At 34.4% G+C, this 21023-nt stretch overlaps 3 protein-coding genes across 3 annotated transcripts; 2 read left to right on the top strand and 1 right to left on the bottom strand.

The window, feature by feature from the left end:
- Positions 1 to 2611: 2611 nt before the first annotated feature.
- LOC145581534 (origin of replication complex subunit 6-like) lies at positions 2612 to 5671 on the top strand. The gene is made up of 10 exons (XM_081638538.1): positions 2612 to 2797; positions 2889 to 2935; positions 3024 to 3128; positions 3211 to 3291; positions 3578 to 3689; positions 3795 to 3857; positions 3948 to 4035; positions 4124 to 4194; positions 5058 to 5157; positions 5251 to 5671. The coding sequence occupies exons 1-10, from the start codon at positions 2678 to 2680 to the stop codon at positions 5328 to 5330; spliced, it is 867 nt and encodes a 288-aa protein (XP_081494664.1). The 5' UTR covers positions 2612 to 2677; the 3' UTR covers positions 5331 to 5671.
- A 1928-nt stretch (positions 5672 to 7599) lies between these two features.
- LOC145582658 (sphinganine C4-monooxygenase 1-like) lies at positions 7600 to 15022 on the top strand. Its single transcript, XM_081639645.1, has 2 exons — positions 7600 to 8141; positions 14046 to 15022. Exons 1-2 carry the CDS (start codon positions 7905 to 7907, stop codon positions 14598 to 14600), a joined length of 792 nt encoding a protein of 263 aa, XP_081495771.1. The 5' UTR covers positions 7600 to 7904; the 3' UTR covers positions 14601 to 15022.
- Positions 15023 to 17199: 2177 nt separating this feature from the next.
- On the bottom strand, positions 17200 to 19178 carry LOC145581533 (protein PHYTOCHROME KINASE SUBSTRATE 1-like). Its single transcript, XM_081638537.1, has 2 exons — positions 18182 to 19178; positions 17200 to 18040 (listed from the first exon to the last, which is right to left on the bottom strand). Exons 1-2 carry the CDS (start codon positions 18956 to 18958, stop codon positions 17333 to 17335), a joined length of 1485 nt encoding a protein of 494 aa, XP_081494663.1. The 5' UTR covers positions 18959 to 19178; the 3' UTR covers positions 17200 to 17332.
- Between the last annotated feature and the right edge of the window lie 1845 nt (positions 19179 to 21023).

The raw sequence follows: 21023 nt of genomic DNA, 5'->3' as shown, positions 1-21023 counted from the left end.
TCCTCAACATCGTCATGCTCATCCTCGTGATGTTCATCATTGTCTCCATCGTCATCATCTTGTGTATAGACAAGCTCTGCCTCAAGGCTGTGAAAAATTGCCAAAATTCATGAATAACTTGACAGCTCCACAAGTTACATTTTGTAAATGTTTTTTAAACTATATTATATACAAAGCGTTGGTAAGTTTCAAATCAAAGTCAGTTTGGCTAAACAACATGCTAAGAAATATTTAGTATCTAGAAAGTAGAAACCATGCATGTAAAAACTTTTTCTTTAGTCCCTTACTCATCTACAGTACTTGATAATAAAAGATAGTGAAGTATACAACATGCTAATAGGGATACAGATTATAGAGGAGTACATTTTACAAATAATTACTATTAGTAATAAACTGATAATTAATTTGTAACACAAGTAGTAAACAAGACCTAGAAAGAGAGAGAGAGAACCTTTGCGGATGAGGCACGACGGGCAATAGAATTAGGATTGTCATTGTTATCCAATATCAAGCTTAAGCATAGATCAATGTTAAGGCTCTCAATTGTTTACCATAACAAAAAATTTCATCATTGTTTTCATATATATATATATATATATATATATATATATATAGTAAGGGAGATTATATATTTATATTGTTGTGTGATGAAATGCTAAACTAGGGACTCGTTTGGTTGAATGTAGGAATTGCAAATTCCTTGGAAAATTGATTTCCCATGAAATTGAACTTCCTAAGAAATTCTAAAAAGTGTTTGGTTAAATAAGGGAAGTGGAAATTACCATGGGAAGTTTCACTTACCTAGGTCCCCCTAGGTAATTAACTTCTCCCATTTTGTGGGAAATGGAAATTCATGGGAATTTCTACTTCCCATGAATTTATTAACCAAACAATTTCAAAGAATTTCAATTCCTATGATTTGCAACTTCCCACGTTTTTCTTTGGCAACCAAACAACCCCTATATGTATGTTATTATTTATACATGAACTTGAGAATCATAACAAATTTCTCAACTACCTAAGAGCTTACCAAAGAGTGAGGGATAGTTCAATTGGTTAAACCTTTCCTCCTGGTCCCAGGAGATCTTGAGATCTATTCTCACCCCTGCCCTTGTGGCTCTCTAAACACCAATAAAAATAAAAAAAAAAAACAATTTACGAAATTATATCAACATTGAAGCAACAAAGGATACTAATACAATAGATTACATGGAGGAAGTTGTAATGCATAACAATTATGCAGAGCTAATTTACATAACAAACTTTTTCACCTCTCAGTAGTACCAGTGTTACTGTTTAGTAGTATTACTGACAGGTATTTTAGTACTACTGGGAGCATGAAAAACACTACTCAAAATGTTTAGTAGTACTTTTTTACCTTTAAGTAGTACTTTCAATTTGTTATTATTTACAAAATTGCCACTAATATGTCTTTATTTATGCATATGCCTTTAAACTCCCTCGGATTATATGTACAAAGACTACGAACACTCATTCTTCAGCATATTGCACATGATACAAGATTCTCTCAGGCATTCACCAAGGCATGATACACTTTTTGAGTCAAAGTCTAATGCAATCAACTATAGCATGTTAGCATGAACACTCATGCAAATTGTATGTTGAAGACTTGAAGCATAGTATTCTCAACCAATGTGACTATGTGAGTCAGTGATTATTCTACAACGCTAAAAGAAGTATAAGTGTTCGGTAAATAGTTGTTAACATATACTTCCTCTGTTTTTATTTAGTTGCAACACACCTCTTTGGCACACATGTTAAGGAAGATATTAAACTAGGTAAACGGATAAATTAAATTATAAAATTTTAACACATATAAGAAGAAAGGAATAAGTTGCTACGGTTTAAATTTCATAGCCTAATTGATTCGTTTACCTAGTTTAATCACATCATCGATAAGCGTGATAAAAAGTGTGTTGCAAGTATAAAAATACAGAGGAAGTACTTTATATAACTTAGCCTATCTACTATAGATATTAAAAATATATATAATTCCTTCTACCACTATCTGTTACATGAATCACTACCAGACAATATATATATATATATAGTAGTAGTGTTTTGACCTAATCAAAACGCTAACTGCTAATTTAAATGCTACTGCTAAACAAGGCGATAATGGTATGGTCAAGGTAAATTTTTGTTATAAGTCTTTTATATAACAAATAAATAGAGCTTATGTTTGCAATTTGTACTTTAAACCACAAATCGTTATAAATTGGAGTTTGCAATGCGATTTAGTTTAAAACAATATGTAGACCACAAACCACAATTTGGTAAAAATTCCAAAGTAAACCGCTTACCAAATTTGGTGTCTAGACCGCACTCTAAACCGTCCTCCTATCCCACTAATCCACTGCCCCATTAACACATGGGCTCACCCACCCCCTCCATCTTTCAAATTACAACCTAGTCCAACTCCCAACTTATATAGGCTTATAGCTTGGCGTAGTCTCCCGCCACTAAACACCCGCCAACTAAAAATTTCAAAACTCAAAAGACAATGCTTTCATTCCCGCCATCTTTACCTCTATTTACCCTTCTCCTTCAACCTCCTTCATTCCTCATTTTCTCTCTCCTCTTTCAACAATCAACCCTCTTTACAAAATTCAAACCCTAATTATCATTTGTTATTAATAATCGATTCGATCGATCAATGGACATCACTGATATAGCAAAGAAGCTAGACCTTGCCGGTAACAAGCCTGTCGTTCGTAAAGCTGCTGAGTTCCGCCGCCTCTCCGATGTCAAGTTCGATTCATCTGCTCTCGGCATCGTATGTTATATCTCCTCATTTTCGCATTTCTTTCTTTAGTATCATCTAATAAGTTTTAAGATTGTTGAAACCCAGTTTTTTTAATGTTCAGGGTGAGATTTGCAAGGCTATCATTTGCTTAGAAATTGCCGCCAACAAGTGGGTTTTCCTCCAATTATTATCCCCATAATCAATTTTTGATTTTTGTTAATTGGATTGATTATTTATTGGATTGGATTGTTTGTAGATATGAAGTTATATTTGATCGGCAAAGTGCGATTAAATTGAGTGGGATGTCAGAGAAAGCTTACACCAGATCGTTTAATTCTTTGCAGAATGTTCTTGATGTCAAGTGGGTTTCTTTTACATTTGATTTATTCTATGATTTGATTGGATGTTTTGGGGTTTAACGAATTTGATTTCATTTTGTTTAGGAATAATTTGGATGTGAGAGAATTGGCAATTCAATTTGGATGCGTTAGGATTATCCCTTTTGTGCAGAAAGGATTGAAAATGTAAGTATTTTAGTGTTCTTTCCAGAAAAATGTTGTTTGTGTGAATGAAAAATTGTTGGGTTTAATGAGAATTTGAGGATTCACGAACTTTATTGATTTGCCCATCAAATGTTTGATAAAATGCCTCAATGGGATGTTTTCTTGTTCGAGTATAGTTTGAATTGATAATTTTGGTATTTATGTAGATGAGGTTCTCATAGGTTGTCAAATTAGGGTGTGTAAAAATATGTATAAATTGTTGTGTTTGAGAGTTTTAATTGTGGTGCTTTGTTGATATTACTATTAGGTACAAAGCCCGATTCTTTGCTTCACTCCCAGTTAGTAGGCGAAGTAGCACTGATTTCAGTAGACCCGTGTTTATGGCAGTGGCATTTTATCTATGTGCTAAGAAGCATAAGGTATGCACTTCTTGTTCAAGCCCATTTCGGTGCTATAAGTGTAATGTGAGCGTTTGGTTTTCTTTGAGCAATCGTTGCTAATTGTATCTTGTTTTTCTTTGACAGCTTAAAGCTGACAAAGTTAAGTTGATCGAGCTTTGTGGCACTTCAGAATCAGAATTTTCTAGTGTAAGCACTATTGTGTATTTGAACATCCTTGAAATCTTTTTTTAACTTGCTTTGTTTTGGGTGTACTAATAGTTGAAGATTCAATTGTAGGTTTCTAATTCGATGAAGGACCTATGTCATGATGTTTTTGGAGTCTTGAAAGAGAAAAAAGACCCCAAAGAAGTAAAAGGGAACCGAGGTACAAACTCAGTTATTCTTTTGATGATTCTTAATACTCGTTATTTGGTTTACTAAACTGAATTGCTCTGATATTTTGCCACTAACAGAACTATTGGATGCGTTTCCTGAAAAAAGAGGATATGATGATGGTGGATATACCTCTGATGAGGACAATGAGGTACTTTTGAATAATTTTTGTACTTTTTACATATAGATCAAGTTACAGATATAGTCAAGAGCTAACCACATCGCACTAGCTATGTTACTTGGACTGTTCAATTCACCACCTCAAGTGCCTTTGTTGGGTCCTCGATATTTCATCATGGGCTTTGACACAGAGAGAATTAAATTGAAAAAGCATAGAATATTAGATTGTGTTTCACTAGTGTACTAATACAAGGACTACTAGTGTACACAATTCCAATTAGCATAGAATATTAGATTGTGCGAGAACCCAAGCTGATAATAGTTATTTGGATTTGTGGAGAGGTACTCTGTGTTTTAATAAGTTCTTCAGACCACCCGAGGCATTCCACAAACTCACCTAAGTCCCTTGCTACATAAGTATAAAACATGATTCTGTTGATCAGTTTTGATCCTTGGGATTTTGATTTTTGTATAATGTGAATTTACTTGAATAGCTAAATAGCACACCCCCCCCCCCCCCCCCCCAACAACACACACACACACACTCTTCTAGGTGGATGTTAATTGTACCTGAGTTAACTTCCGCAGCTCTGTATATTAAACATCATAATGAGCATGTGAAAGGACTCATGCACCGAACTACTGAAGCAATTAATCTTTTCTACATTTCACCAATCTAGTAAAAGCCAATCTTTTAATGTAATGTGGTTAACTAAAATATTCTCTATTATGTCTAAATGGATCTCTTAAATTTACAATAGATGCCACGTTGGCTGCTTCAGAGCTATCACACAGTATATCTAGTAGAAATTTAATATGTTGACCTCGGAAAAGTTATTACTTCTAAATCAGTACCTGGTAATGTGTCTAATTTATCATTAATATTACTTGCAGCCTTCAAGCTACAAGAAACGAAAGAGAATGGAGAAACATGATTATGAGGAGTGGAAATCAACTGTGGTTTCATCAATTAACCAGATAAAAGATAAAGAGGGTATGATTTCAGATTCTAATGCTATGAAAGATGAACAATCTAGCTCGATTATGATGTTTCTTTTTCTTGACTGTTTCATACATTCCTTTTCAGTTACTACCAAGCGGACAAAGCAAGCCCGCTTGAACTTTCCAACGATAGCTCATGATACTCAGGATTTGAAGGTTACATAGCTATGTACACAATTTTGTCCGGTGTCAAGATTTTAGAATTTGAAGTTGCTCATAACACCTGTTTTCTGTTCGAAGAGGCGAGGATTCAGTTTCTATCTGCTATATGATTCTGATTTATCATCCACTTCTACCAAAGGTGTAATTGTTTCTGAACTTTCATGTTACAATGTACAGAACATATAAAATTAAGTATTTAACATGACAGAGCTGATATAATAATAAAATTATTCATCTGCCAGTCAACATACATGAGCCTAAGCAACATCAGGTTCTTCTATTCTTTTTTATAAATCTGTATAGATAAGATTGTTTTCTATAAGTTAATTAAGAAATTATGGGTGAATCCATTTTTAGTGAATGTTATGCATGTGCTAGATTCTGATATGTTATCAAATCATGTAGAGTTTATTACTGGTTGACAGTGGTTCAATCATTGATATTGGAGCTTTCCACAGGTTTATATCATTTATAAAAGAATCCACTATACTAACAGCCAAAGCATAAACAATTACATACAGCTCATGTTTTAATTCAAGGAAAATCATGTTTTATTACCAGACAATTGCAGTCTGAATCTGATTAGTAGATCTAGTTTGGACTCAAATACTCTTTTAATGTTGTGCTTATAGACTAAAGAGTTGTTATTACATTGATATTAAAAATTAAATCCACAATTCCCTCAACAAACAAAAAAATTAAAGCGGCTAACTTAAGAAAATGTTGATTGTATTCAGTGAATTACAGAAGAAAAGAATTGTTTCATGAGATTGTGTTAGGTTTGTTTCAAAGTAAAAATTCAAAATATCAAACTTGTGTAAGTTTAACTGATATTAATAAATACCACATACTAACATGTGCGTACTATAGTGCAACATAATATTTGTTTAGTTGACATAACAATACATGGAAAATGGAAATTTCCTAGAAAGTGGGACACGAGAAGTTGTACGATTGATAAATTTTTAGGAAGTAACACTTCTTATAAGATACAAGAAGTTGCTAATCAACAACTTGTGTGTCGGGCTTGTGTGCCTTGTATTTGACTAAGTTTGGCCCATGACTAGGCCCACTAGCTACATGTCATGTCGTGAGGTGTGGAAATTCCTAAACATCGCCAAGGATCAAAGCCCACATGCCTTTGTGTGGTGCCTAAGCTAAATTTAACTTATTCTATCGTGTTTTGTCATGCTTTTTCTGAAATAACACAGTCTAAGCTCAATTTACAACTTGCCACACAATAGTCCGTCATGTCATGCCTAATTCTTGCTCATATTGTGATGTCCTTGATTGGTGTTGGATCGATAGTGCCATCTTCATCTATATACAGAGTAGGTACTTGTATACAAGTATCATTATCTTTAATTAAAAAACCCGAATGTTTTAGCACAAAATTAAACCCGAGATTATTTCTTGTTGAGTTAAGTCAAATATGGAGTATGACAACTAGAGACTAGTAGGGAGGTACTAGTACTAGTAAATTTCAGCAGTAGCAATGTCAGTATGTCACCATTACAACACTCACATATTCACATGTAGTGTATTGCGTACAATTATGTACTCCTTACGTGATGCCCCAAGTTACTGGCAAATGGCAATACCTTTCAACCAAAACTAACCCAGTCAATTACGACAACATAATCAAATTATTCAAGCCCCAAATATTCTCCGCCTTACATCTTTGAATATTATTCAATTTATTAACCTCTAGATTAATTTACCACTATTTCTTATCATAATAATACCAATACCAACCATACAAAACCACAGTTTCTAGAAACAAATATCTCATTAGCTCTCTATTCTAATTTTCAAATTAATTGTATCAATTGATTATCGATGTATTACCTACCGACATACTCTATATGCATATTCCATCAATATAATATCGGCAATTATGTTCCAGGCCCTGTTCGAAGTGTTCACTTTACCTTGAAAAAAACATTAATAAAAATAATTTCACTTCATTAAAAATCATATCACTTCAGTGAAATTTAGTAAGTGTAAAGAAGAAATATAATAGAAAATTAAAAAATAATTTCAGTTTACTTAAAATTAAGGTGAAGTAAACGGGACTTTATTATACGTTATATTTTCATTGATTTCTTCACTTTTTGATTTTTATTACTTTGTACCTTGTGTAATTATTGACCTACGATTACTCCGTACAAACATACAGAGTTCGCATATACCGTCCATATAGTATTGACAGTTCGATCTGGCTAGGTACTTTATATGTTCATTGACTCTTCCCCTATTTGATTTTTCCCCAATTTAATTATAAAACCCTAACTACCAGCAACTCATCTCTTTCACCTTTTATCGTGGCTGACTTTCTCTCTCCTACTCTCTCTGGAATCAAATTCCACAAATTATAATTCCCTTTTTTCCAGTCAAATCATTTGATCCAGCTTCATAATTCCAAGCCCTGTCTCCTTCACCCGTCGTAATATCTGGGTCAGATCATAATTACCCATTAATTTTTGCATTAATCGACATTAATTATTTTCTGGGTATGCGATTTTTTCCAGATTTTTGAAGATTTTTTAAATTTCTTCTTCATTTTTGAGAAAAAGGATGAAGATGATGGGTGCTGAATTTGAGGTTTCCGATGAGATATTGGGGACATTTGCACCGATTATTGTGTATTGGGTATACTCTGGGATTTATTTGATGTTTGGTTCTTTTGATAATTATCGTTTGCATTCGAGAAAGGATGAAGATGAGAAGAATTTGGTCTCGAAATCTACTGTTGTTAAGGGTGTTCTTCTTCAACAGACTGTTCAAGCTGTTGTTGCTATCATACTTTTCGCGGTTAGTCGTTTTGATCTTTGTTTTCGCCTCAATTTTGATCTGGGTTTCGTGATTTTTCAGTGTTTAGTGATTGATTTGTGGGTTTGATTGTGTTTTTTTCAGTAAATTAATTTTGATTATAGTGATATTTTTCTGGTATTAACTGCTAATTTTGAATTTAATTGGTTAATTTGGAGTGGGGTTTGAGCTTATAATGATGAAATCAAGTTTAATTTGAATGGGAACTTTCTATTATTGTTTAATTGCATGATAATGCTTTCTGTTGTATCTGAGTAATTTGTGAAATTATTGATTTTTATTGTCAAAGTGTTGCAATTGACAAAAATTTTAGTTAAGACTATAAGTGTACACTGTGAAGTGTGTTTGAAATGTGGTCAATGGTGGCTATAGTTTGTCTTGACTGAAAAATAGAAGGATCTTTTTGTTCTATCTTCGTCGAGTTGGTGTTTTATTGGAATTTGAGTGGCAAAAATTGTCTTCAGAGGAGTGTTTGATATCATTTTATCGTTTAGTTGAGCTTAATTTTAGAACTTTCACATTTGGAGATAGAGAAATTCCCCTTTAAGAAATTATGGCTTATTGATATGAGAAAAGTATTTATTTTCCAAGAGAAGTGATAATTTAGAATAAGCTCTGTACTGAGGACATTTTTTAGGAGGTCTGATATTTGGGTTTTTAGGAGATGTGATATTTGGGTAAAAGCCTTGTGAAGAGGATTCCTTGTGAAGTTCCAAGTACAAAATGTTGTTCCCTCTTTTATGGGAAAATGACAGCTCAATAATCTGGTTTAAAACTGATATATGAAAAGATAATGAAGCTTATAGATTATACTTCCCTAACTTCCAATGAAACAGGCACAATAACTTTTGGCAAGTAGAGTAGATGTTAATTTAGGATATCAGGGGAAGTTGTAGATTGTTACTGCTAGCTTATTAGTAATGATGCACATGAAATTGGAAGTAGTTCTATATCGCTTGAGGGAAAAAAAATGTGCAACCACAACATGATTGACATTGTTGTTGGTAAGAGGGATAAACTTTTGGTGAAAGTTCCAATTTTGCTAGCCCCTACCTGCGGATTTGAGAAGAAAACAGTTGTTCTCATTAAGAAGATAAGTTTATGTTGTTTGCATTGTAGCTTACCATTTTGTGTAATAATGGAATCATGTTACTTTGTACCAAGCTATACATAGGTCCTTGTGACAAAACTTATAGCTTTTATGTATATGAATACAGAGTAGTTTGTTTCCTCTATCAGATTCTTTAATGATGTCTTGAATACAGAATAGCCTCTTATGTAGTTTATGAGTACTGATTAATGAAAAAGAGTAGTTTATTACCTCTGTCCGACAAAGGCAATAACATCTTTACGTAATGAATTATTGTTGTAAATATTAGTAAAAGTAATATGGTCAAGTAGGATATGTGAACAGTGTCAAAGTGGAACAAGTAGGAAAAGAAAACAACAGTAGTAGTATTCTTGTCCTGGAGTTTATGGGAACGTTTAGTGTCTCCTGTGATACTTGAGCTTTTCTTTTCTTGATTACTCTAACACGAATATTGACACTTGACGTATCATCTTGCAATTTTTATGAAATGAATGAGTTTAACAGTGAGACACATACCATAGTCACACTGCAATGTCCTTACTTCAATTAAGCATGTCAACATCACATGGGAAGAGGCAGGCACCTTAATCTTCCCAAACAACTCATGTGACCAAAACCCATCACTTAAGTTTGGCTCCTCTCCATGTTAAGCTTATGAAAAATTGAATAAAAATGTAATAAGATACTCCCTTCATCCTGAAAAGAGTTAGTCATATTTCCACTTTAGTCGGTTCCAAAAGGAATGCCCTCTTCTTTTTGTGGTTTGGGATGCTGGGTCCACTCAATGTAATAAAGAGTAACCTAAATCCCATTTTTTCCTCTTTTATTTATTTAATTTAAAATTTTGCTTCACTTCCTCTCGCATTAATAGAACTAATACTTCCTCAGTAACATAATACTTGCAATGTATCACTTTGACATACATTTTAAGGAAGAGATTTGAGGGTTTAAACGATCAAATTAATCAAAATAAATTTAACATCGATAGCATATAGTATCCATCTTGCTTCAGTTGCTTGAGCTTCAATTATTTTAATTGATATGCTCGTTTACACCATCAATTCTCTTCCTTAAAATGCTTGCTTAAGTGCTATGTTGCAAGTAGGAATATGGAACAATGGAAGTATAAAGCAAAAGCTTCTTTATTAAATCTTCACTAACCAATGACTTTCACCAGACAATTCTGTTAAAAATGGGCAATACATTTGGCTTTTTAGGGACGGAGGGCATAGTATTAATGTATATGTTTTTAGTATAAATGAAATAAATGTTCTATAACCACTGCTGCAAAATATAGTGTCTTTAGTTTGTGACAGGTACACACTTGCCTCACCCTCACCTTACACCTTGAATTTGAGGCCTTGTTCTTTGCCTCTTAATATAAAGGCATCACCCAATGATGCTGGCAATCTGGCATAGTGTCTGACTAATCGTAGATGTTTTTGATTGGAGTATTAAAGTGTATATGGACATATGGTAGATATAAATGGTCATATTTTGCTGTACTGTTCTCTGCCTCTATGGAATAGAATCAATTTATGCCATTATGAGATTTGGCATATAACTTATTCAACTGTTTGGTAAATATTATAACTCTTTTTATGCGATTATGTGGCTTTGGTAGTGTTACCCAATCCCCCCCTCATGTGGGCGATTTTTGGTATTGGGAACACGATTATATTGGATATTACACATACTGGTATAATGGAATTTTTTGGACTAATTCAACATAATTAAGTAGTGAATTGCGTTCTGCGTACCCATTTGGTGTGTTAAATCGCACCGTGGATTAGGAAAAAACACTACACTAGGCTTTGTTGTTCTCTTAACATGTGGCTTAACTATTATGGTGTACAAGAATTGTCAGTCTCTTGTATGTGAGCATGTGGAAATGTTATCGTCTCTCATGATACTCGGGACATCCATTTAATTTCAACATGCGATTGTTGGTTCAGTCAGTTACTCTTTTAAGACTCCATCATGAACCAATGCTTACAATTTTGATTCTTCTTGAGTGTCTGAGTATGAAACTGAGATACCATAGCGTGTCATGATGTCCATCTGGTTAAAAATCTTGCTTCAATATATTATGCTGAGCTACTGACTGTTGCACAGCATGGGGCCATGGGCTGAGGCACACACCTCAGTACCTCAGTGCATTAATTACACATGTGACCCAAATCTATTAATTCTGTTTTGCACTTTTTGATTGAAGTAGAAGAAACCTAAATCTTTCAATGTAATAGAAATTATGTGTTTCCTTGTAAAAATAATCTTATGAGGTGATAAATAACCATTTGAAACCTTGAATCTTGTGCTAGTGTATGTTGTGTTTGCCCCACACCTCAAACCTCTAATTTGACTAATTGAGCACCTTCTTTTGCGGTCTGATCAAAGCTGTTGTAGTCTGATCATGTGCAGTGAATTCATTTGATTAGTCTTTTCATAAAAGTAATTTTTTTAATGTCAGCCCTGTACTTGAGAAATCAGATCTTGTTCTTATTGATGTTTCAAAGTCTATAGTCTGTACTTATTTTATACAGTATATGTAATTCTTCCATGGTTCCACCAATTTGGAATTTTTGGTGTGTGTTGAGTGTGTTAGATCTGGTAATACTTGGTTTTCTTTTTGCATATCTTATATTTGGAAATGAAAAATCTTTTATTTTAAAAAATAATTATGTAATAAATCTTTCAATGAATAACCCTGGATGAGAAATACGCGGAAAATCCTATAAGCATGTGTTTGGTTCACAAGTTTCAGGTATCATCTACAGATATGGAATCATCCAAATCGGTGTGAGGGGCCAACCCTCTTTACCTGCAAACTTTAAGGTTCCAGATCCCATGGGATTTGTGGGTTTTTTCCAAACCCGCATGGCTTCACTGTGGAATTAAATAAGTTAAGAGGCAGAACACCATAAATACAATCACCAGCAATACAACCCTCACCGCCAAACCACCATAACAGCTCTGCTACGTGACCTTCACCCTTTAGTTCCCTTCCAATACCACTGCTGCCAACAATAATTACTACCATGATGTTCAATCTCTTCATCAAGGACATCAACCTCTTTGATCTGCACCTTTGATTGACCACCAGTCCCAAACCTGGTAGCCAAAATTGACCATCCATACCTACATTTGAAGAGGTGTAGATAATCTAATTGATCTACATTATTACACCTTTTCCTAGTAGTAGAGACTCCATAGGGGAAGGAGAACACGGGTGGAGGGAAAGGAGATACAGAGGCAGTGAGGGAGAGATGCCGCTGCAAGAGAAGAGTTGAAGGAGAGGCGTGGAGGGGGAGGAGCGCTGGCAGTGAAGTTTGAGACTAGGATCTGAGGGGGTTTATTTTCCCAATTTGGTACTGGATACCAGGAGCCACCAAAAGAGACCTAAGGCTGTTGTCACTTGTTTTTTGGTATTTAGGTCCAAAAATCACCAATGTTAAACACATAGATGTGATTTCTCACCTGATACCAAGGATCCATACCATAAGAGGGGTCTAAGGCTATTGAGGCTAGAAGGTAATTCTACATTTACTTTTGGGATTAGTTAATTCATCAAGTGAATTGGGACAGGGTTGCTTGAGAATTAATTGTCGTCAACTAAATGACAAGTTGATTCTTTGTTTATTTAGAGCCTTGCTTTTGTTTGTGGGCCCAAGTTGCCTTGGCATTGTAGCCTAAATTGGCTATGTATGTTAATCAGATGTCTCTGCATGGGCAGTTGATGTTCATAGGTCTTCAAAGATGTGTCAGAATGACGCTATTTAAAGGACTGTATTTAAGGTCTTGCTGTTGGTTTTGTTGGTCTTAATTCATTTGTCTGCATTGCAGATGTTACGCAATAAGGGTCAATTGTTATTACATGTTGGCTAATTGCTTATGGCCTTTCAGCAACGATTCTGATTGTTAAGCTGTTGCTTATGTGTACATAGACTTTTTTTTTTTTTTTTTTTTTTTTTTTTTTTTTATACTGCCTTACTTTTAATTTCTCTATTGGGCTGCTGTTTGAATTTATTGTTGAGTGGCAACCTGCCAACCCATGTTTTGCACTTAGGCTCCGTGTGGTTTGACGTAAAACATTTTCAATGAAAAATGATTTTTCATGGAGAATATGTTTTCAAGGAAAACTACAATTGCAAATTAATTTTCCTTTTATTTGTTTCCTTACCAGAAAAGTCAGAGAAATTGAAAATAGGATTGGAAAGCTGAGGATGGATGATAAAATAGTATAAAGGAGGTAAGGAAGAGGGAGGAAAATGTAGCTTCTGAGCTTCTCATCTTTTTAAAAGGAAAATATTTTCTACCTTTGAAAATGTAGTTTACCACCATTAGGAAAATTGTTTACCACCCCTTTCTTAAACCAAACAAAGGAAAATGAGGGAAAATCATTTTCCATGAAAACATCTACATCAAACCAAACACCCCTTTGTAGCGTGTTGCTTCCATTTGCTAGGTTCCAAAAGTTTCTTGAGAGGCAACCCGTGTTTTCCTGTTATAATGTATATCCATTTGCTAGGTTCCAAAAGCTTGTTTTCTACAACTATTTGATGCTTTACAGTTTAGAAATAAGTCATTTCTGTGGGTCTTCTGTGACAGTTCCTCAGTAAGTGTTTGTAGGCAGTAGCATGTGTATATTCTGTCTTTTTCTATGGTAAATGAATAACTTAGTGACCCCCCTACCAATCTTTCAGTTATTCAGGTTTTGCTGAGCTCCTATCATGAGTATTTAGCGTTTTTACCCATTTTGAATCTCTTGATTGCTGACTCGAAATGCTCGTATGTAGGTAACGGGAAGTGCTGTAGAGGCTGCAAAAAATCAAAAAACTTCTATATTTGTTCTTGTATGCCAATTTGTAACTGCCATGATGGTCTTGGATACCTGGCAGTATTTCATGCACCGATACATGCATCACAACAAATTCTTGTACCGACATATCCATTCCCAGCATCACCGGCTTGTTGTCCCTTATGCTTATGGGGCTCTTTACAACCATCCTTTAGAGGGGCTTATTCTTGATACTATTGGTGGGGCCTTGTCATTTCTCGTATCTGGGATGTCACCAAGGACCTCCATTTTCTTCTTTTCCTTCGCAACCATCAAAACAGTGGACGATCACTGTGGTCTTTGGCTACCGGGTAACCTGTTCCATATCTTGTTCAGTAACAATTCCGCATATCATGATGTGCATCATCAGCTTTATGGAAGCAAGTACAACTTCTCGCAGCCTTTCTTTGTTATGTGGGACAAAATTCTTGGGACTCACATGCCTTATTCTCTAGAGCATAGAGAAGGTGGTGGATTTGAGGCGAGACCTACAAAGGAGTGCAAGGATGATTGATATAACCCACTGTATGTGCTACATGTACCACTATTCGCTAGTCCTCTACTGTCATATTTAAGCTACCTTTGGAATGTGTTTTCTATGTACATGCTGGTTTTTGTAATCTTATTAATTTGTGTCTATATGAAGTTTTTTGACGCTTGAGCAGAATTTAAATGGTGTAGAGTTGGGACTTTCAGCATTATCTTTTTCGGAATAGCCTCTGGTTTATACTGCCTTTGTGATTCAGGCATTTCCTTGTTGGATGGTGTATTAATTTTATTAGCTCAAATGTTATTAGATAAGGATTATCAAGTGTCAAAGTTCTAATTTTCATTGTCACTGGATACTATAGAGGGAGTCATTTTTTAAGGAATGTAATCTCTGAAGCACATATCAGCTGTATGCTTTGTTACTCTTTGATCAACATATTTTTGTCAGATACTATCTTATAAATTTCGTTATAACCATCGTACAGGCTCACCCAAATACTCGAGTTGCATAGCAAGGTCGAATGGAAACCCTTCCCGTACCTCCTTTGCTTTGAGATATGGCCTCGTAAATGTACGTCTGTTGTATTGATTTAGCATCGGCTTATCTCTCCACCTCAAATGCCTGGCATTACTGTTTTCAAAGACATTAGAATAGTTCTACCTTGTTAAATGTCTCTCAATATGTGAGATTAATTTTGGGCGGGGAATATAAATATTTGTCTCCATGAATTATTTTTTTTATCTTGTGGCTAATGATTATCTTTAATAAATATCGCTCATTTTTCCTTTTTTTTTTCTTTTTCTTTTTCTTTCTATATCTCTAGTCTTAAAATATCACACTTTCTATGTTGCAATCAAAAAATAATGAATGAAATACATGATAAGAGAAGTTTATAGCCTATAGGGCATTAATCACAAACCATTCAATGTTCATGATCGTTCAACTAATTTTTGAAGTGCTTATAAGTACAAACTTTAGCTTGGTCAATGACCTAGACTAGCTTAATAGTTAGACCCACTCACAAGTGACAACCACGCACCTCACCTAGTTCTATTGTTTAGGATATGTATATGCCCTAATTCTCTGACTTGGTCTTATCTAGTCTGGTTGAGCCTAATCTGAAATAGTCCGAAGCCACCTGTATACACTAATAATAATTGATCATCTTCATATATCCAATCAAGATAGGCAGATGGCCACACTCAACTACTCAGCCATGTATACAAGTATAATCGAAGGCTGACCATCCTTATCTTAGTTACTGCTCTAACAATCAGAACTTAGAGTACATTGACAAATATTCTCTTTTCTTTAAGCTTTAGTCCTTGTTATATTTATTAATTAGATGCCGACGTTTTTGCATGGCCTTTACTTTTTTAAATTGTTATATGGTTCATTTTCTTTCCACGTAAAATAATGGGCTTCCTCAAAATTGAAATACCAATTTAATAATATATTTTTTTGGTGTTATATTATTTAGGCATTTAAATTGAGCAATTTTAATTGGTGGGGACTTGGGATAATATAATAAAATTAGATTGTGAAATTCCTCTAAATTTGTAGCATATAATATTGGATAATGATGTAAACATATTTATTTAAGACAAGAAGGAAAATATACAAGTATCTAATACGGATTATTTTATTAAAACCTATCATACTTGATGCACCAATTTTTTCAATAATATCCTCGAGTGATGTTATTATTACACATCTTATCTTTTGAAAACTTGACTTTTATGAGATTTAGAGTGACTAACCTTTATAAAGGTGGGATGACTACTTTTATAAAAAGCGTCATAAACTCGTAACATTCCAAAGTCCATAGATGGTGGAAAGCTGGAAAACGCTGATTGCTACATACAAAATAATTATACTCCGTATTAGGTGGTTACAAAATTGACATTAGCTATCAAATCAATCCAAGCTTTATACAGTATGTATTAATAGATGGTAGATGCAAAGTTATTATATTTAGCCAGTATTGTTCAGGATTGAGACTGCAACTAATTAACGTCTTCATGCATGCTAACCTACTCTTTTATTTGTCTCATTAAGTTGTGTTTCTTTTTTCTTTGTATGTATTATTTTTTTTTTAAAAAAAAAAAATATAAAATTGACTTAGACTCATTTTATTTTGAAAATTAAAACTTTAAAATTAAAACTTAACTTATGAGTTATGACCTTAGTCCTTATAAATAAATACTTAATTAATTACCGTGGTTGTCAACTATCTTAGCTAGTTAGTCGTCTTGGCAGAAAACTTGATATTGAATTACATATACGTATGTAGCTCTCTCTATACCCGCAAAAAATGGATGATAATCTGCACAATTACATAACAAACGCACCATGTTTGAGTTCAAAAAATTTCTCCTGACAAAAAACTCTATAAATTTAAGCTTGATGAACAATTAGATTGTACATTTGTACCTTATTCTTTATTTTTCACCTAAAACTAGGTTCATAGGTTCATCTTACGTGTGATGTTTTTCTAATTAGACCCCTTATAAACTTAAGCAACCATTCTTCCTATACTACTCAGGCGAGGAGGAACTTACACGAACATAAATAGTATAGTGATTGACAAAATTAGTACATTATGAAAAATAAGAGTGCTTGATTTAATCAGAAGGTTATGAAGAAGTCGAATATCCGAGGTTGTTAAGAAGTTAATTATCAGGGCAAAAATAATGCAGGTAGTACATAAACACAAAGGACAGTATGTAACAGATAAATTTTACAAAAATTGAAAGCTATTGAATGTACAAAAGTTCAGGACTTAAGCTTTTTCTTTGTCTATGAACAAATCCAGGCAGCTTAGCCTCTACTTGGAACCTAGTCACTGGAGTGAATGAATCCGATAGCCTGTGCTTTCTCTGACTCTCAGAAATTCCTCTAGCAGGACTTTTTCGATGAACTTCTTGAGCTACATTCACTGCTTTCTGACTCTTACACCCTAAAAGAAGGCTAGAACCCGGCTTTTGAACCTCCTTGCTCATACCCCGTTTAGCAAATGGACTAGATTTTGAGGCTGATGACTTGTGGCGAGTTGCTGAGGGTACTGCCCTTGATCTTTGGTCCTCTGAATCAGAAGCAATAGAGAAATCAGCAGCACTGGCAGTTACAACACTCCACTCGATGCTAGCCTCGCTAGGTGCATATGCAGTTGTTGGGGTGATGCTGCCATCTGAGGGTACTAGTCGAGGTCTCTGAATCACCGGGTTGGAAGTACAAGATAGACATTCGATCTCAAATAAATCGGAACTAGCATCGCTCTCTGTGTCCTTGTATGTCTCACTAGGTGCCCCTGAAGTGCTGATCTCATCAGTTCTTGGGATAGCATCCCATGATAGCATGTTAAGCCTCTTTTGTAGGCTAAACCTCTTGCTCCCATCATCCAAATCACTAAACCCGAACACTTCTAGTGACTTTCTTGCCTCCTCTTCTTCGACATTTATCAACTGCAGGGGCAATTCCAACAAAAAAGAAAATTATTGGAGGCCAAACAAAATTTATACATACGAAATCTTAATAAGTAGACAACTTTTTTTTAAAAAAAAATCCGAAATTTAAGTAGGGTCAATTAACCCCATAAGCCAAACCTTGTTAACCGCTGCAAGGCTGGCAGAATCTGTGACCGGGAAGACAAAGGGTTCTATGGTATTATTTGGGTGAAGTTTGTTCATTCGTGTGATTTCAGCCGTGTCAAAGCTTGTCTTAATCGATCTTGTGTAGGTTCCTTTACTGTATCCTGCAGGAGGTCTGCCATCAATGATACTGCCTCTGCTACTGTGGTTAGTAAACTCTCGATCAATATCGACAGACTTCCTATTAACACAGCAAGAGCAGGACAGTAATGACATAGTCTTGCCATTATTAGTCCTAGACGGAGTCCTATGCAGACGCCTCAATAACGCGCTCTGGCTATTCGAGCTGAGTTCTGACTGACTGCTAGGAGTTCGAAACTGAGATTTCAGCTTATTTGAGTTAACTCTGAAAATCTGTTCAGGTCCTTCAGGACGCTCTTCATGATTATGTAGTTCTGACAGTTGAAATCTTGCACTTTTAGACCTTGCTGAGTTACTACGCTCCTGATCTATTATTCCACTGCTGAAGTACTTATCAGCACTGAAGACGTCGATTTCTTTATCCTCGACCTTCTTCTGCCTCGAGTTATGCAGATGATCATGCTGCTGCTGCTGCGGAGGCTTTGACAGTAGTTGGTTTTGGCTGGACTCAATGAGGCTACGGATGTACGTTTCCTCGGAGCTATTGAGATAGGAAGAAAAGGAGGCTTCACGAAGGCTACTATTGTTGCTTTCCGAGGACCAAGAAGGCGGTAGGCTTAGGCGGGTGCTGGTGGGAGATAGTGAGGCCATAAATGGAGTATCAGCAAGATCAGGGTGTAGTATTAGGATTAGTTGTAGATTGAGGTAAAGAAGAGAACTTTAAGTTGGGAGATAATGACTCAACAATGAAGAGAGTTTAATTATATAAAGGGATATAAAACATACTCGTATCAAATTGCAGCAGGCTGATGGCTACAAGAAGGCCGAAAATGACTATACCTTGAAAATGTCTAGAGAGTAAAAGGTACAAGAAAGGAGCAAAATATCACCAAAATAATGTCAAGGCCTCATTTTGTTCAACTTAATTTGACTTATTTTATACGTAAAAAAATATAGTAATTAGACAATATAACTTCATTTTAAACAACACAAGTGTTTTATAACAAGTTCACACACAAAAATATTTTTTTTTTAGTTTAATTGAATTAGATAAAATAAGTTTATACTATCTCCGTAATTGTTATTAGGAACTTTGGAATTTTTTATATCTCATAAATAATACCCAAAATTGCAGATAACAATTAATGGAGATAGTACAAGTTTTAATAATACTCGTAAGTTGAATCAATAAGAACCTGAATTAGATGGTTGAAAAAAACACTTTGAAATTAAATTCAATGAACTGGCTTCAACAATTTGTGCATGGAGAAAAGACACTTGACAGTTAGACACAAACAAAGCGTATAGTCAATTTCATCCAAGTTTTTCAAGTAAGCTGGTTTTGTTGCGGGGCAATTGAGCCTATAGAAGTATAAGATGTCTAGTTTAATATTTTCACTTAAACTATGAAAGCACTACTATTCCCTTGCAAATTATTCATTTGGATTGCATTGCATTTAATTGAGTCCCATTCGAATGTTGAGTTTTATGATTCAAGCTCAATGATCAAATCTGGTCAGGTTTTTATATACACGAGATTCTTTTGTGTTTTTAGAGACGTTAATCACTTTTAATCATAATAATTCACTTCGAACATTTTTCCTTGAGGTAAGTTTTGCCACGCTTCAAAATACACATCAAGAAAAGGAGATGTTATCCACATTTTCGACCATCTTTAATTTGAAACACCAAAATAAGTGAAAATTGGAGGTACATGCCAAAAAAAAAAAAAAAAATTGTAACATGTGGTGTTACATTACTCACATTATAGAGCTAGGGAATGAGAGAGAGTATAAAGTTGAATTGTTGTGATTTGCATCATGACAGTTGGATGTGTTTACAAAAATTCAAGAAACATTTAAGTTATTGAAAGCTTTGACGTTGGCCTTGCGCTTTTAATAGTTTGATTGTGATATGTTGCTCTTTTTTTACCATGCATGAAAATGACAACACCTTATCATGAGAATAAAAATTACACTTGATCAATTTATATTAATATTTGATGTTATTATCGTTGACATGATCTTATGACATGCACAACTAATAGAACAAAAAGAACCTGTTTAATGCGATTAAATATATAATATGGTCCCTGAATTACACTTTAGCTTCGATGACCAACGTATATAAAGCTTGTTGTATGTTCGTTATATACTTCTCTATACTTGTTTACGTGCATTTTTATTAAAAAAAAAATTGAATGGCTGAACGAAATTATATTATTGGTTGTATAAGAGAGACATACGGCAATAAAAAGTAATCGGTGTGATTAGTCTGAATACTATCACATGTTAGTCAAAATTATTATATTATCGATGTTATTTGTCTATTTGGTATTCAATGATAATTGATGGTAATGAAAATACGGAGTATATAATATTGCAAGCATAAGATCGAAGAACTTGTGGCAATCTCAAGAAACTTTAATAACATTGCTAATATAATGGAGAGTTCGTTTATGATGGTCTATCGTTTCTGTCTATATTACCTCGTGTCATCATCTAATCTAAGATGATTCCAAATTCAAATAATAATTGAGAAATTTGATAAACAAATGGATTAATGAAATTCTAGCCATGCAATTTCCCTGTTTCTCCTATTTTTGAAATCATTATTCCTCTTTTCAAAATATAATTCATACTATTATGCTTGCCCGTGATACGTGGGTCTGGCTTATATGGTCATTATTCTTAGAAGAAATGCAGGTTCTTGTATT

The sequence above is a fragment of the Chenopodium album genome, chromosome 15 (genome assembly GCF_948465745.1).
Source record: "Chenopodium album chromosome 15, dcCheAlbu1.1, whole genome shotgun sequence".
Lineage (NCBI taxonomy): Eukaryota > Viridiplantae > Streptophyta > Magnoliopsida > Caryophyllales > Amaranthaceae > Chenopodium > Chenopodium album.
Note: the sequence above shows the minus strand (reverse complement) of the source record. Positions and strands in the feature narration are given on the sequence as shown.